Source organism: Moschus berezovskii, chromosome 13 (genome assembly GCF_049115385.1).
Source record: "Moschus berezovskii isolate FMDL1 chromosome 13, NW_MosBer_1.0, whole genome shotgun sequence".
NCBI lineage: Eukaryota > Metazoa > Chordata > Mammalia > Artiodactyla > Moschidae > Moschus > Moschus berezovskii.
Window position 1 is genome coordinate 50,512,929 of NC_142472.1, and position 13,224 is coordinate 50,526,152.

The following is a 13,224-nucleotide window of genomic DNA, read 5'->3' on the forward strand; positions in this document are numbered from 1 at the left end:
GAAGAGTTGAATAGATGCCTATATAGGCATTTTTTGTATGAAAATTGTTTTGTACTTGTGTATTGGAACATGCTTTTCAAAGTTTGAAAGCCTGCCTTTGGGTAACCAAGAGGAAGCCTATGTTTGTGGAAGGACTCATTAACCAGAGTCTCCCGTTCACTTATATCGAGCTCCAGAGAACTGTGAACTGCTGGAGACACAGCTTTTACGTATTGCCGTAACCAAGGGGCATGTGGCTCATTTGAGAAGGACGTTTTCTCTGCCCATTTCCATAACTTTGAGGATATTGTTTCTCAAGAGTGGCCGTGGGGATGAGCTGAATAGTCACTGGCCGCCTTTCTGTGGGAAAGCCCACAGGGTGGTGTTGACACCAGCTCAGTAAGGGGTGCAGCTGGGCCCCGTTTAGGTCTTCTTGCAGGCAATGTGCCCCTTCACCCCTGCTGGCCACTTCTGGTCTACCCTAGTCATCTGGGAGCTGCTGCTGTTGATAGAACAAGTATTTTGTGAACAGACACCCAGGCAGGAGTAAAGACTTGAGCTGTGGGACATTCTGGAAGGTATGGAGACAGACGGGGCCACGAACAGCCCCACACACCCCCGGGGCAGGTGCCTGCCCCCCACCCACTGCTCTATCCACTCACTGTTTCCCTCTGTATTTCCAGACCTTTTCCTCTCAAATCTCTAATATTTTCCCCCATTCTTAAGCGCATAGGTCAGCAAACCCATGTAAATAGGACCAGAGGGTCAATATCTTAGGCAATGTGGAGCATAGTGTGTAGGTACTTACCAAATTTCCACACATTTTTTACTGACAAAATTCAAAATATAATTGAGAACAAGATTTCCTAACAGCTACAATGAGGGGGATGGAAGGTTTTGGGGGAGTGCCCACCTTGCTTAGTTGGGTTTCAAAGTCAGTGGTTCGCTATCATCAAAGTTGATTACAAAATTCATCTGTTAAATTTCATGAGTTTTATTTTGGGGGAAGGTGCTCTTTATAAAAAAGTTATTTGGCTGCGCTGGGTCATAGTTGCAGCATGTGGGATTCAGTTCCACCACCAGGAGTTGAACCTGGGCCCCCGACATTGGGAATGTGGAGTCACAGCCACTGGACTTCCAGAGAAGTGCCCTAGGCTTTGTGAGCCTCTTAATAGTTTTGGTGCATGTTCTTTTTTTTTTTTTTTCAACCTTTTAAAAATGTAAAGCCATTCTTAGCCCACAGGGTATATAGACACAGGCTGTGGGCCAGATCCGGGCTGTGGGTTGCTTAATGGCCCTCTCTATGAGCCACTGTAGGGTAGCTGTATTATTACTTCACTTTTCAGATGGAGAAACTGATGTACAAAGGCCAAATAACTTAGTGAGCTCAGCACCCAGGAGGTAACGGAACCAGGGTTCCCATGGGCAGCTCCAGACACCACGTGTTCAGTCGCTGCACTGTGGTGTCCAGACACTGAACATATCTAACAGATAGTGATTTACACCCTAGCATCTCAGAGTTGGAGGAGCAAGATAGCCTGAAGATAGGGTGTAGAAGTGACCCCACAGACTTAGAGCCCTCCAGGCTCCTCTGTCCATGGAATATCCCAGGCAGGGATACTGCAGTGGGTTGCCATTCCCTTCTTCAAGGGATCCTTCTGACCTGGGGATCGAACCCAGGTCGCCAGCATTGTGGACAGATCCTTTACCATCTGAGCCACCAGGGATGCCCCGGTATGTGGTTTAAGAGTCTGTAAAAGAAGCCATTCCCCTGCAATGTACTTTGCCCACACCCAAGGGGTCTGGAGGTTTAGGGGAGGGTGAGACCCAGGGCCTCAGGCACCATGTGTGACAGGTGGAGGCTGGAGGGAGACCTGGTCTGGCGCCCAGAAGGCTGGAAGGCAGGCTACCAGCGGCCTCTCTGAAAGCAGGCTAGCCCAGGATGGGAGGCAGAGATCCCACAGTGTGCACCGTGAGCTGTCCCTGAACCTGGCAGGAGCCTCCACTTGTGTCTGCAGCCTGCTGTCAGGTGTCTTCTTATTCTAGAGCAAGGATGGAAGCTTTCAACAGGGAAGATGGACATCAGAATAAAAGGAAGGTGGAAGGAAAAACTGCAGTGGAAGATGAAGAAAACTGGAAGTGATATTCAAGGAAAGATAAACAGGCTAAGGAAAAGGAATGTCAGACAAAATGAAAAATATCGGAAATACCAAGTAAATAAGTTTGAGAAGATCTTCGTAAAGTCCTGCAAGAAGATGAAGAAAGGCAAACAGAAGAAAACTCAAGGTTCAGGAGGTGCAACGTGAAACAGACTTCCAGAAAGTGCAGGGGAGGAAGGAGGAGCAGATCACCCAGGGTGAAAGGGCCCCTAGCCCACAGAGTGATTACTTTAGGGACTCAGACCTAGACACACTGCTGGGAAAAAAAATCTGCATGTGAAGAAAAGATTCTAAAGGGTTCCCCAGAGGCAGAATTTTTAAAACAATCCAAAGAAACCCCACAAACAGAAGCCAGGGAGTGAAAGTGTCATCAGGCTTTTTAACAGCAGTGCTGCCAGTTAGAAAACGATGCCCCGGTGCCTTTAAGATTCTGACAAAAAAAATGATTATTACAGTTTGGAATTCGTTATCTCAAACTACCAGGATGTGTTAAGATATAAAAATTCTCAGAAAGTTTACCTCTTAGGTGCATTTGTCAAGGAGTGACTCTCTTCTCCCCGAAGTAAGGTGACTGAAAGAAAGGGAGACATGGGTCCAGGGACAGGACGGGAGGGAGCACTGACTGGAGGTGGAGGGTCAGGACCAGATAGTCTCTGCCGGGCTAGCTCGGGACACGCACCCATCCCTTTGCGTCCCTTCCTTTTGCGATATCGGTGTGGGGCCTCGGCGGAGGGAGAGAAGGGAAGGGGCTAGCGCCTCTTGAATTTCAGGCCCCAGGCCGCCAGGGTTCTTGGACACCTCAGTGTTGGCCCCTCACCCACCTCTGCCACCAGCAGGCCACGGGCGCACCAGGTCCACTCGGGTGGGATGGGTAGTCTCCCTCCATCCTGGCGACAGCAGCTGGTCCCCACCACCCCGACTGCCCACCATGGTTGCGTACGTAAGAGTCATCTTTATGGCATCCCACTCCAGTATTCCTGCCTGGAGAGGCCCAGGGACAGAGTAGCCCGGCGGGCTAGTCTGTAGGGTCTCAAAAGAGTAGGACAGAAGTGAGCGATTCAGCACACATGCACTTGAGCCTCAGCTGGAGCGTGAATGTTAATTCGCTATTTTTTGTGCCAAGTCAAGGTGCGCCCCTTCCTCACCTGGGTTGTGATTTCGCCCCAGAGAGGAACCAGGTGTGTCCGCAGTTGCTCGTGGGTCCCAGCCGCCCGTCCCCCAACCAGGGCGCACTTGGGGCTGCAGGGGGCGGGGGTGGACAGCAGTCCCCGGGGAGTCCACGCGGTCACACAGGACGGACTGCAGAGAGACAGGCGGATGGGGAAGGAGAGGGACGGGGGCGCGGGGCGAGCCTGCAGTCAGGGACTCCTGTCTCGTGCTCAGTGGGCGGGGATAGGGGATACGCCTTTCTCCCGCGGTTCCGCAGACACCCGAGCACGACTCTGGCTGAGCGGTGGACAAAGCGCTATGTTCGGGGTCCCTGGGGCCGAGGCTCCAACCGGCGTGACCCCGGGTAGAGTCACCATTTGGGAGGCGCTAGGCGGCCGGCGCGGAGAAGGCAATGGCAAGCCACTCCAGTACTCTTGCCTAGAAAATCCCATGGATGGAGCAGCCTGGTAGGCTGCAGTCCGTGGGGTCGCTAAGGGTCGGACACGACTGAGCGACTTCACTTTCACTTTTCACTTTCACACATTGGAGAAAGAAATGGCAACCCACTCCAGTGTTCTTGCTTGGAGAATCCCAGGGACGGGGAAGCCTGGTGGGCTTCCATCCATGCGGTCACACAGAGTCGGACAGGACTGAAGTGACTTAGCAGCAGCAGCAGCAGCAGCAGCAGCAGCAGGCGGCCGGCGAGGGGATGGTTTGCGTCGTGGGTGGGGCTGCTTCTGCGCCAAAGAGCCGGCTTGAGGTCCTCGGATGCGCGGATGTCCGGATCCGCGGCTGTCCCTGGATGCTGGGGTCCCGGATGCGCGAGGGTCCTGGATACAACGAATGCTGGGGATCTCGAACGCTGGGGGTCCCGGATGCGCGGGGTCCCAGGTACGCGGAGCACCTGGCTCTGGTGAGGCCCGGACTGGCCACAGAGCTGACTGGCTCTTCAGAGCATGCCGCGGGGGCCGGGCTGAACGCGCGCTGGCACTGTTTCCACACAATCTTTTTAAACATCTGATCGCTCGTTTTTTAACGGGGTTGCTGACCCAAAAGTGGCAGCGACTCGAGAGGCCTGGATGGAGGACCAACCTCTCTGAAGTCCGCCGGGGAGGCCTTGGTTTGTACCCAGTCGGCAGACAGAGGATCCTCTAAAGGCGACAGGGCATCCGTGCCATGTCTCTTCTCCTGGGGGCTTCCCAGCAGACGGCTCAGGTCAGCCGCACCTGCTGCCCCTTCTGCAAAGTCCATCTTTCTCCGCCTGGTTCCGTTCTGGTCGTGTTTTGTGCCTGAGACTGCGCTCCCCCACCCCCATCACCGGCGGGCCGGCCCCCACCTCCCACCCCAGTACAGAGGAGGGGCTGGCCTTTCAGCCACACTTGGGCACAGTGGGTGCTGAGGGGCGGCCCTTGTTACTATTATTACAGGAAGTCGACTGACAGAATTCTTACAAAATTTCAGTTGACAAGCTGCAGAAGGAAAATAATACCCTTTCCCCAGAACTTGAAAGAAAAAAAAATCTGTGTTAAGGTAGTATCTGTTGTCTGGGGACCTGTCTGGGTACACTTGAGCTTACTCCTTTGGGTGAAAAAACTGTGTTCTGACAAGCTGGTAGCTGGTGAAGCAGCTCCAGGCCCCACGGTTTGGAAGTCTTGTGTTTGTTGGTTGGGCACATTAACACACGCGCACACACACACACACGACCTGGTGTGCCAGAAGGGACCAGGTTTATCTGCTGGCAACATGGGGGATATTTCCAGTGACACGGAGGAGTATGAGTCAGGAAAGAAGCAGGTCTCCTTTGTAACTGAAATCAGCTTTGTGGTAGATTATGTGGGTCCCTGCTAAGTCGTGTCCAACTCTTTGCGACCCCACGGACTGTAGCCCACTAGACTCTGTCCATGAGATTTCCCAGGCAAGAATACTGGAGTGTGTTGCCATTCCCTTCTGCAGGGGTCTTCCTGACCCAGGGATGGAACCTCAGTCTCCTGCACTGGCAGCTGTATTCTTTACTACTAGCATCACCAGGACAGATTATAGAAGCTGTCAAATCTAGATGTCTGTGAAAAAGCAAGCCTTCTGAAATAAGAGGTGTTTATTTAAATCCCCGTTTGTCTTTCTCCTTCTCCCCTAGTCTGGTGATGTGGCCCAGAACTCCACCTTGTTGAACTGAATCTCTGAAATAATCATGTGGTCAAGCTTTCAGTCAGCATGGAACAGAAGGCCACAGCCACTCAGTGGCCCTGTGGGGAGAGGCTGATGGATGCACACGGTAACACGCAGGAAACGGGAGGAGGCAAAGAAGATTCTAGAGAATTTTTTAGAGGTGGTAGAAAGTGACTACATTTTGGAGTTAGGATGTATAAGTAATGGCTTTCTGGACAATCTCATTCTTTTTGGTAAATATTCTGCTTTCGACTTGAAAAAATATTTTGGGCCAGATTATTTTGTGAAAGGAATAAAGAATACTAAATTTTTCCCATAAGGGGGAAACATCTTAATACAACAAATATATCTGAAAGTTCATCCTCTTGGAGTATTCACATTCTGCCCACCTGGTCCTTACCCGTATGTGCACATAACTATATAAATACAATTACATTCATATTCCACTTTTGCACTGATAGAACATAAGTATTTTTTATGTAGTTCCTCTGATGATTGTTGATTACATAAACTATTTCTGTAGTTTACTATGACTTCTTAAATTTTTTTAAGCATAACGTCATTGGGAAAAGGCCTCCCTTGTACTTTACTCATTGCTGCTGATTTTGTTAAGATTAAGACTTGCCTGTAAAATATGTGTCTGTGCCAGTCTGTGAAATGACTTAAAAGAGAACAAAACAAAACCCCAGCCCCCAAACACAAAGGATCTTCTCCCCAGGAATGGTAGAAACAGCACCATACCCTCACCCATGCTTCTTCACGTGGTCAGTATTGATTGGCATTAGCAGTGGACAAGACAGTTCAGGGGACACATGGTCACAGAGCAGTCAGCGAGCCTGGAGATCAGCAGGCACACCTCCACCTTTGGGTGACACGTGACCCAGGGGACGAGAGGGCTGCAAACTCAGGGCTGCGGTGCAAGGAGGCTGAAGGAGCTGCTGTCCACCTCGGTGGTGTGGGGAACTGTCTGGAGGGGTTGGACTTGAAATTGGGGTCGAGAATGGTTTGGGAGAGACAGAAGACATTCAACTCTCAGAGACTAAGAGGAGCAGTTCCTGAGGAAGGACCTACATTGGGAGAACAGTGGGTACTGTGTGTGGTCTCCCTCAGTGCAGGTGCAGAGTCCACGCAGGGAAACGGTGCCCTAAGAAGCCAGTAACAGCTGGAGCTGGATCATGCGGCCTCGAAGCTTTATTTAAATGGGACTCACAGATGGTTTGTAAGTAGGTGTGTGACTTCAAAATGGAGCTTTAAAATATAAATCTGAGTGGTTTTGTTCCAGATGGGCTGAACAGGGCCCAGCCTGCAGGCAGAGAACACAGTCGAATGGCCAGGGGACAGGTGGCAGAAACAAATATGAGAGTTGCCAGCAGAGAAACAGGCTGAAGAGGGGACCCAATTTGGCATCGAGGGGAAGGGAGTTGGTGGTCGTTCCGAGGTTTTGAAGGAGGCCCATCAGGAGCAGCATCCAGCCCTGGCTAACCCTCTGTCAGCTTTGGCTGTGCTCTGTCTGGGATCCAGGTGGGGCCCTGAAGACCAGGGGCACCTCCTTGATCACAGATCAGACTAGGTGTGGACAGGCTCTCAGGAGAACTCTAAAGGGAGGAGAGAAAAGGACAGGGACTCTGGGAATGGCCACATGTACGGAGGAGAGAGAGAAGGACCAACAGGGCATGTCTAGGAACTAGACCGCGGGGCTGCAGGGGTCCATCTCTGCATAACAGCGGGATTTCCTTTGCCTCCACCCTCAAATCCCTACACCAGCTGACATGGGACCGCCTAACTCCAAATGCTGAATGCCAAGCCTAGTGACAGATTCAAAGAATCTCAGGGCTGGAGGGGACCCTGGAGGTGACAGTCAGGTGAGGACCAGAGGAAGCTGCTGCCTGCCAGCCAGGTCATTCCCTCGGTCTCTGGGGAACTGGGGTGGTTCCTGGCGCTCAGGCCACAGGGGCTCAGAGTCTGCCTGCCTTCAAGCAGTGTTGAAAGAACTGAGCAGTGCCACCAGAGACTGTGTGGCTTGAAACATCTAAAATATTAACTATCCATCCCTTCACAGGAGATTGGAAGAACCTTGGCAGATACAGCTGGCTACCTAGCTAGCTGTGCTCCTATTGTGAACAGTCAGAGCTTTCTCTTTCGACCTGGGCAGATTGCGATGCTTTAAAAAAGCACCAGGAATGCTTTTTGGGAGTCAGAGTTTTCCATCACATGACTTGGCCAGATTCCATGGAATTTATTCATCGACGGAGGAGTTGGATGGGGGACAAGCATAAACACAACCCTCAGACCTCACTTTTGTCCCTGCTCATCTCTTGTCCTTTGAACCAGCACAATGAAAGTGCTTCAATAAGCAGGGTCAAGTAGGATGGACCAGAGAGAATGTGAAAGTGAGATTACAGCTGTGATTAGAGGCTGAATGCCCTTGGTCACGCAGCGTGAACTAAGACCACCTTTATTATAAACGGCCGCCTGGCTCTTGGAGGCATAGAATAGATGACGACTGCATTTTAAACTGTTTTGTTCAAGTGAATGAAGCACAGTCATTTTGGAAAACGGAGGCAAAATTTTGAAAGAGCTGGAAAGGTTTTCAAATGCTTGTTATTTTTAACATTCCTGAGGGACTTCGGTCACTTTAGTCCACACGCAGTATAGGAACTGATGCCCTTTAACTAGTTTAGAAGCATCGGGTTGTTTGGCTTTGGATCCGTGTGTAAGTGAGAGTTGGTTAGTTTGGAAAGTGTGTCCACCAAGCGGTCCGGAATTTGCTGGAGTGACCTTGGGTGGGGAGGTGTCCTCCCGTGGGAGTGCTGGTCTCTTTGGAAAGCAGAGGGGCAGATACATCACAAGTCTCAGTGCAGTTTGTGTCTTTTGATCAGTAATTCCACTTCTACGAATGTGTCCTAATCAAACAGGGATGTAGAAGAGATTTATGTACAACATACACTATTTAAAATAGTCAAAAATTGGAAATAATTTACATGTCCAACATGTAGATTCTGCTAAACAAACTATCATATATTTATATGGTGGAAAGTCAGGAAGCCTTTAAAATTATGAATTTGAAGAAAATGTATTAACCTGAAGAAATGTTAGTAATATAGTAGGAAAAATATCAGAATAAATATGATCACTTAGAAAATATCTATAAAAAAATCAAAATGTTAGCAAAGATTTATCTCTGGGTGGTGGGATTTTAAATGTACTATACATTTTTCTTCTTGCTTTGATCTTTGTACTTTCAGTATCACATGTCTTGGTATAGATTTTTTTTTTCCTTTGACTTGAGCTTTACTGGGCTTTTGAAGCTATGGGTGGGATCTTTGATTAATCCTGGTAAATCCTCAGCTGTGTCTTTTCAAATATTGTCTCTGCTCCTCTCTGTTCCCTGTCCTCCTGGTTACTGATTAGGCACACCTGGGACCCTCCCTCTGTCCTCATGACATGGAGCCTCTTTTTCATGCTTCCCATTTCTATGACTCTCTGAGCAGCATTCTGGTCATCCCTTCAACTGTACCTTTAGTATTTCTTTAGCTGTGTGTTAAATCTATCCATTGTCTTAAATTTCAACTATTGTTATTTTTTTAAATTTCTAGAACTCCTGTTTGGTCATTAGTTATAATTTCTTGTTCTCTGCACTTATTATTAACCTTTTCTTTTAATTCTTTAGACATAGTAGGCATAATTTAATTATACTCTGGTAAGTCTAGAATCTGAATTCCTTGTAGGTCTATTTCTGCTTTGTGTTGTTTCTGTTTAATCTCACTCATGGAGCCTCATTTCATTTCATTTCTTTTTAAACTTTTATTATTTGCCATGCAGCTTGTGGGATCTTAGTTCCCTGACCAGGGGTTGAACCTGCGTCCCCTGCTGTGGAAGTGTGGAGCCCTGGGGTGAGGAGCTGAAGGAAAGGTGACTGGAGGGGCACAGGAGCCTATGAATGAGGGGCTCAGCCCCAGAGTTGGTGGCACTTTGGCCCACTCAGGGCAAACTCGAGGTCTGTCTCAGTAGAGCTGGTTTTACAGAAGGAATCCACCAGCCTGGCCAGGAGACAGCATCTCTGAAACCATACCCTTCACTGCACCAACCTGCGTCAGAGGAAGTTTAGACGGTCGAGCAGAACCCAAGCTGGACCCAGCCCATCTGAAGTGCAGGGGCAGGAATGAGGGGGTGCCCCTTCCAGGCAGCCCTGACAATCCTGCCCCTCCCTCAATCCATGAGAGACCCGGCAAGACAGAGGCTGGGCGGGACAGTCTCAGGGTGTCTGTTCCTGGCCCTCGGGCCTCCTGCGGTCCCACCCCCCTCCATCCGGAGGCCACGGATCACTTCTCACCACGGGTAGTGTCCCAAGGCAAAGCGTAGACAGTGAGTGGAGAAAATCTGGAGACCTGGAACACAGGGAAGGACCGTTCCAGCTTCAGCTGGGTTTGCCAAATGGGTCAACTCCAAAATGTGAGGGTTCCTGGTGGCTGTTTTGTGTCTCATCCAGACTAAATCATCTGAGTAATGGAGGCGGTCTTGGAGACCTGGCTGTGCAGACATGCCAGATGGAGATTCTCCTGTTGTGTTAATGGTAAAAGAGCTAGTTTCTTAACCATGCCTTCAGCGAGGTCGAGAAGGGATGCGCCTTCCAAGCAGGCACTACCAGCCAGCTCCGCACAGTCATCCTTTCATCATATTATCAGTGGGTCGCTGTTTATGATATAAAACACAGTCTGCTGTGGAGTGTGGCCCGACATATATCATCAGGAAGGTAAAGTTATTCATGAAAGATGAACCAGGTGGGACAAGGTACAGTTTTTGGGACAAGGACTGATGAGATGCAGAGGAGGTGTGAGGTGAGGTGTGACAAGCAGCGGGCTCAGCATCACCACCGTTCATGGCTTGTAAGCAAGGAGCTGCTGGGACCTTGTGCCGTCGTTCAGCCACGGGTGCACAGAACCCACCTCTGCAGTCAGTGCAGGAACAGTGTGGACACCTTATGGCCCCGTCCCAACCAGCACCCATGTGGGCAACCACGACACTGTCACTCACACCTCCAAAAGCAAACAGGCTACCCACAAAGAATGGTTAGGAGACTTGAAGAGTTTTATTTTGTACTGTTAAAAAAATGTAGGTCATGGATTCATCTGTATAAATAAATTTTCTGGCAACAGTAGTTAACTTTTAACCTCCCATTCAGAAACTTCACAACTTCAAGCATTTGAACTGCACTTAGAGATTTCCCAACGCTGGCTTCAGTTGTATATGGTACATTCTCACAGTAATTAACTGACTCATAAAGTCGAAGAATTTCTTTTAAAGTTCAAATCTTTACTAGTAGGTAAAGGAAAAATTTGCACTCTTTTGATCAGCATCCATTTTAAGGGCTATTTGCTTCATTTTTCCTGAAAGATAGTAAATGGGAAAAATAGGCATATCTGTACAATTCATATCAAAGCACAAAATGCCATTTAAAAAATAAATACCTAAGGCATACTTGTCACACTTTTACTCAGTTTGCTCGGCCATTCAAACTTATCTCTAGGGTCTGCCTGTCGCAGGCTCTCCTGCCTGCTCGCCACATCTCTGCCCCTGGAAGGTGGCTTCTCGTCTGTTGTCATGAAGGGTGTGGTTTGATGTCCTGGGCTTCAGAGACCTGTCAGAAACTCAGTGACTGTATGGAATCTTTTTTTAGTACGGTTTGGCAAATATCCCAAATGAAATTCAACTCTAAGTTAAAGCCTCAAACAGAGATAAGGCTAAGAGCTTCTAGACTTGCTGGGCGGTCCAAAGCCTCCGGGGGGCGTAGGGCTGGAAAATCGTTGAGCCCCAACCTGAAGTGACGCAGACCCTCTGCCTTCCCACAGCAGACACCACAGCCCCCACCCGGCCGCAGCATCTCCGGGAAGGCCGCCGGGCTCCGGGCGCGCAGGCTGCTGGGAGAATCTTTGGAGGCCCCCGGCCCCTGTGCCCCCTCCCGTCTCGGATGCGCCCCGCACTACCTCACAGCGCTAGGAACAACAAGCACTGACACACGGACCCGACCCTCGCTCGCCCCCTCCGCCCGCTCCAGCCCCTCCCGCCTCCAGGCCGCCACCCGCCGGTGAGCGCCCTGGGCCTGGACGCTGGGCCGCCGCTAGATGGCCAAGTCGCCGGCCCTGGCCCGGCCGCCGCTGGACTTACTGGCCTTGCTGGACCGACCGGGGTCTGCAGGGGGCTCGGGGGGCGCGTGCAGCTCCACGGCCGTCACCGCCCCCTCCCCGTCGCTGTCGCCCGAGCTCCCCGCCGCGCTCTCCGGAAGGGACTGCTGGGGGCCACCCGCGGGGGTCATGGCTGCAGGCGGCGTGGACGCGGGCGGGGAGGCCTTCCTGGCCGAAGTCTGCGGCTCGGCCTCACGGTTGGCCCAGTTCTGTGCCGGCGCGCGCAGGCCCTGGTTGCCGCCGCCGCCGCCGGGGGTGCCGGGGGTTCCGGGGGTCCCGGGCAGGGCCGCGGGAGGGGGCGGCTCGGGGTAGCCCGGGGCAGACGCCTGCCCCAGGGAGGAGGCGGAGGGCGCATAGTAGGGCGGGAACCCGATGGTGACGGCGGGCGGGGCGGAGTTGGGGGGCAGAAGGAGGGGGCTCCCCCCCACTGGCTTTACGGACCCCGCCCTGGAACCAGGGGTGTCCGGGCGGAAGGGGCTGGTCATCCCCTGTTTCAGCTTCTTCCAGCCCAGGTGGTAGATCTCCAGCACGTTGAGGAGCAGGGACAGGCAGGCCACGGCCAGCATGAAGAGGATGAAGATGGTCTTCTCCGTGGGCCGTGAGATGAAGCAGTCCACCGTGTTGGGGCAGGGCCAGCGGTCGCAGCGGTATAGCGGCTTCAGCTGGAAGCCGTACAGGAAGTACTGCCCAGCGATGAAGCCCACCTCGAATAGCGTCTTGAAGATGATGTTGAAGACATAGGTGCGGAGCAGGGCGCCGGCGATGCGCACCTTGCCGCGGTCGTCGCGCACCGGGGCCGGGTCCTGGTGCCCCTCGGCCAGGCCGGCGGCCTTCGGCGGCTCCTCCTCACGCTCCTTCCGCTTCTCCTCCATGCGCACCAGGTGCAGCACGTGGCCCAGGTAGATGAGCGTGGGCGTGGACACGAAAATGATCTGCAGCACCCAGAATCGCACATGCGAGATGGGGAAGGCGCGGTCGTAGCACACGTTCTCGCAGCCGGGCTGCTGCGTGTTGCAGGTGAAGTCCGACTGCTCGTCCCCCCACACCTCCTCGGCCGCAGCCCCCAGCACCAGGATCCTGAAGATGAACAGCACCGTCAGCCAGACCTTGCCGATGACAGTGGAGTGCTCCTGGGCGTTCTCTAGGAGTCTCCCCAGGAAGCTCCAGTCGCCCATCGCTTCAGACTTCTAACCTGCAGGGGAACAGGCTCGTTACTAGGCCGGCTGGCCAGGCGAGACAAGGGCACGGCCCCCGGGCAGCCCTGGGCCCCGATGTGCGTGGGATATGCTGTCATGGGGAGCTGTGCTCCTCCTCCCCAGCAGGAACCCTCCAGGGAAGGTTGTGAGTGTCCATGCACGTATGCAGGAGCAGGTGTGTATGTACACGCACATGTTTGTATGCACACAAGTGTGTATGTATATGTGAAACACAGGTGTGTGTATGTGCATGTACAGCTATGTATATGTACACGTACCGGTGAGTACACACACGTGCAGGAGCAGGTGTGTATGTACATGCACAGGTGTGTGTATGTACACACGAAGGCACAGGTGTGTGTATGTGCACGTACAGATGTGTATGCACATGTA

At 51.9% G+C, this 13,224-nt stretch overlaps 1 protein-coding gene across 1 annotated transcript; it reads right to left on the reverse strand.

The window, feature by feature from the left end:
- Nucleotides 1-11,571: 11,571 nt before the first annotated feature.
- Nucleotides 11,572-12,810, reverse strand: GJA3 (gap junction protein alpha 3). The gene has a single exon (XM_055426844.2). It carries the CDS (start codon nucleotides 12,808-12,810, stop codon nucleotides 11,572-11,574), a length of 1,239 nt encoding a protein of 412 aa, XP_055282819.2.
- Between the last annotated feature and the right edge of the window lie 414 nt (nucleotides 12,811-13,224).